This window comes from Gavialis gangeticus, unplaced genomic scaffold (assembly GCF_001723915.1).
Source record: "Gavialis gangeticus isolate Ggan-Ray unplaced genomic scaffold, GavGan_comp1, whole genome shotgun sequence".
NCBI lineage: Eukaryota > Metazoa > Chordata > Crocodylia > Gavialidae > Gavialis > Gavialis gangeticus.
Genome location: NW_017728997.1, coordinates 51242974 through 51245228, shown reverse-complemented (window position 1 = coordinate 51245228; position 2255 = coordinate 51242974). Strand labels below are relative to the sequence as shown.

The following is a 2255-nucleotide window of genomic DNA, read 5'->3' as shown; positions in this document are numbered from 1 at the left end:
GATCACCTCTTTTGACCTGCTTGAAATGCATCTGTGGATGCATGACAGGGTACGGTTGGCCTTCCTAACTGCCTCCCCACACTGCCGACCCATGTTCATCTTGGAGTCAATGATGACTCCAAGATCCTTTTCCGCCTCCGTGCTGACAAGAGGGGAGTTCCCCAAACTGTAGGTATGGTGCCGGTTGTTCCTCCCCAGGTGCATCACCTTGCACTTGTCTGTGTTGAAACCCATCCTATTCTCATCTGCCCACCCTTGTAACCTGTCAAGGTCAGATTGTAGCCTGTTGCTTCCTTCTAGTGTGCACCATTCCCCCTGCAGTCACATTTTCAGACCTATGGAGAGACCAGGGGACAGGTGACATGACTATGGGCTAGATTTAGCCCATGGGCCAGAAACTGAGCACCACTGATCTATAGCAATGGGAACTCTAGTTCAGTGAGAGTGTTAGTAAGAGGCTAATACTTCAACATAATGTGGGAAGTCAGACTCTTTCATAACAGCAGTATGCTACCCCATCATGTCCCTTGTATGGTTTTTGGGACAGGAGGGAACATGTTGTGGCTGAAAGTATATAAGCAAGGTAACTTTGTGTTCTCTTCTGGTTTGTAAATAGGATCATCTGTTCTTTGTTATGGAATTTTTGAATGGGGGAGATCTGATGTTCCATATACAGGACAAGGGGCGCTTTGATCTCTTCAGAGCAACGTAAGTCCCAAACCAACAGGGTCCTTAGTGAAAGGTATTCTACCGCTTGTTAAATGACATCTTAAGAAAAAATACATATATGCATAAATAAATCTTGGGCCAGTGGTGCTCAGGGAAGCTTGCAGCTAACCTGTGGCATGGTGGTTACAGCTCTGTGCTGGGAAATCAAAGTGGTAAGTTCAAACCCCCTCTTGGTGATAGAGGCCTTGAACCTGGGTCTCTTGTTTACTGGGACAGTTAGTTTTATCACAACTTTTCCCTAAAGCACAGTGTATAAACTCTTTGATGCTGCCAATAGGAAGGCTATCCAGAATATATGCATTTCTTATGCAGTAAAATAGTGAGATTCTTTTTTCCTTAAATGGATAACTTGGTATCTTAAAGATAATATGGTAAGTAATAAAAATTGCTCAGATCAGGCAAACCACATTTGATTTGACAAAATGTGTAAAGCTGGAAAGCAGGGACTCTTCCTTACCTGAAATCTGGAACCAGTCCCTACTGCTGATTTTGAACATGGGGAAGGGGGCAGAATGTTTTGAAAATAAATCTGAATTCTGCAATCCTTCTAGGAGCAGTTAAATCATCTTTGAGGCGCCTTTGTCCTTTTTGAAGGGGCTGCATAGCCTTGTCATGTGGATGTTTTACTATTTGTTATTGTCACATTCTGCCCCTACCACATGGATTAAGAACTCTTGTGATTACATATTTTTACTAGGCCTGTGTGAATAGGGAACTATTTAATTCGGGTTCGGATTGGGCTGATTCTGATGCAAGCAATTTGATTCAGAGCTCCGAATCGGTCTGCCGCTTTAATTCGGCCAAATCAGCTCCGAAGCTTTGGAGCCAATTTGGAGATTTGGCCATAGGGTATAATGGGGAATCAATTAAATATCTATAACTTTGTTGTTTTTTGTCCAATTGGGATGACACTTGCAGGGATGATAGGCTCTGCTGAGAGCATGTAGCCTGCTACATTTCAATGAGATAGGTACAGGGGTTTGGAGGAAACAGCACCCCAAATTCTTGAAAGCAAAATTCCTGTCACAGTGGGGTAAAACTGCAGGGATGATAGCCCCTGCTGAGGCCTCAAAGCCTGCCAAGTTTCAAGGAGATAGGTGGAGGGGTTTGGGGGAAACTGTACCTCAAGATGCGGACAAGCAAAACCCATGACATGGGTGACACTGTGTATTAAGGCACAGCGGGATGAAAGCTGCAGACCTGCAGCCCCTGCTGAGGCCACGAAGCCTGCCAGCTGTCAAGGAGATAGGTGCAGGGGCCCTGCACCCCGAGCTGCTGACAGGCATAACTCATGAGTTGGGTGCTTGTGCAGCTGACTGTCTCTGCCTTGAGGCAGTTGATTGTCTGTATTGATTATTTCCTCTCCTTAGTCTGTGGTTTTGTAAGTGTTAATCCTTGCTCATTAACTCGTTATCTAGTAGCTGCTAGCTAGCTACTGTGTATTGAGCTGGTCCCTGAGTGAATCATGATTGATTGGTAACACAGTAGTTTAGCAGTCAGGCCTGCAGTAGTCATCATCCCCCCCC

General features: G+C 45.1%; 1 protein-coding gene across 3 annotated transcripts in view; it reads left to right on the top strand.

The window, feature by feature from the left end:
* The window catches only part of PRKCD (protein kinase C delta), a 201247-nt gene that overhangs the window by 178829 nt on the left and 20163 nt on the right, over positions 1-2255 (top strand). For all 3 annotated transcript variants that reach the window (XM_019505198.1, XM_019505197.1, XM_019505199.1), the window contains one exon: positions 617-708. In XM_019505198.1, coding sequence (XP_019360743.1) covers positions 617-708 — 92 coding nt within the window. The remainder of the gene's footprint in view (positions 1-616; positions 709-2255) is intronic.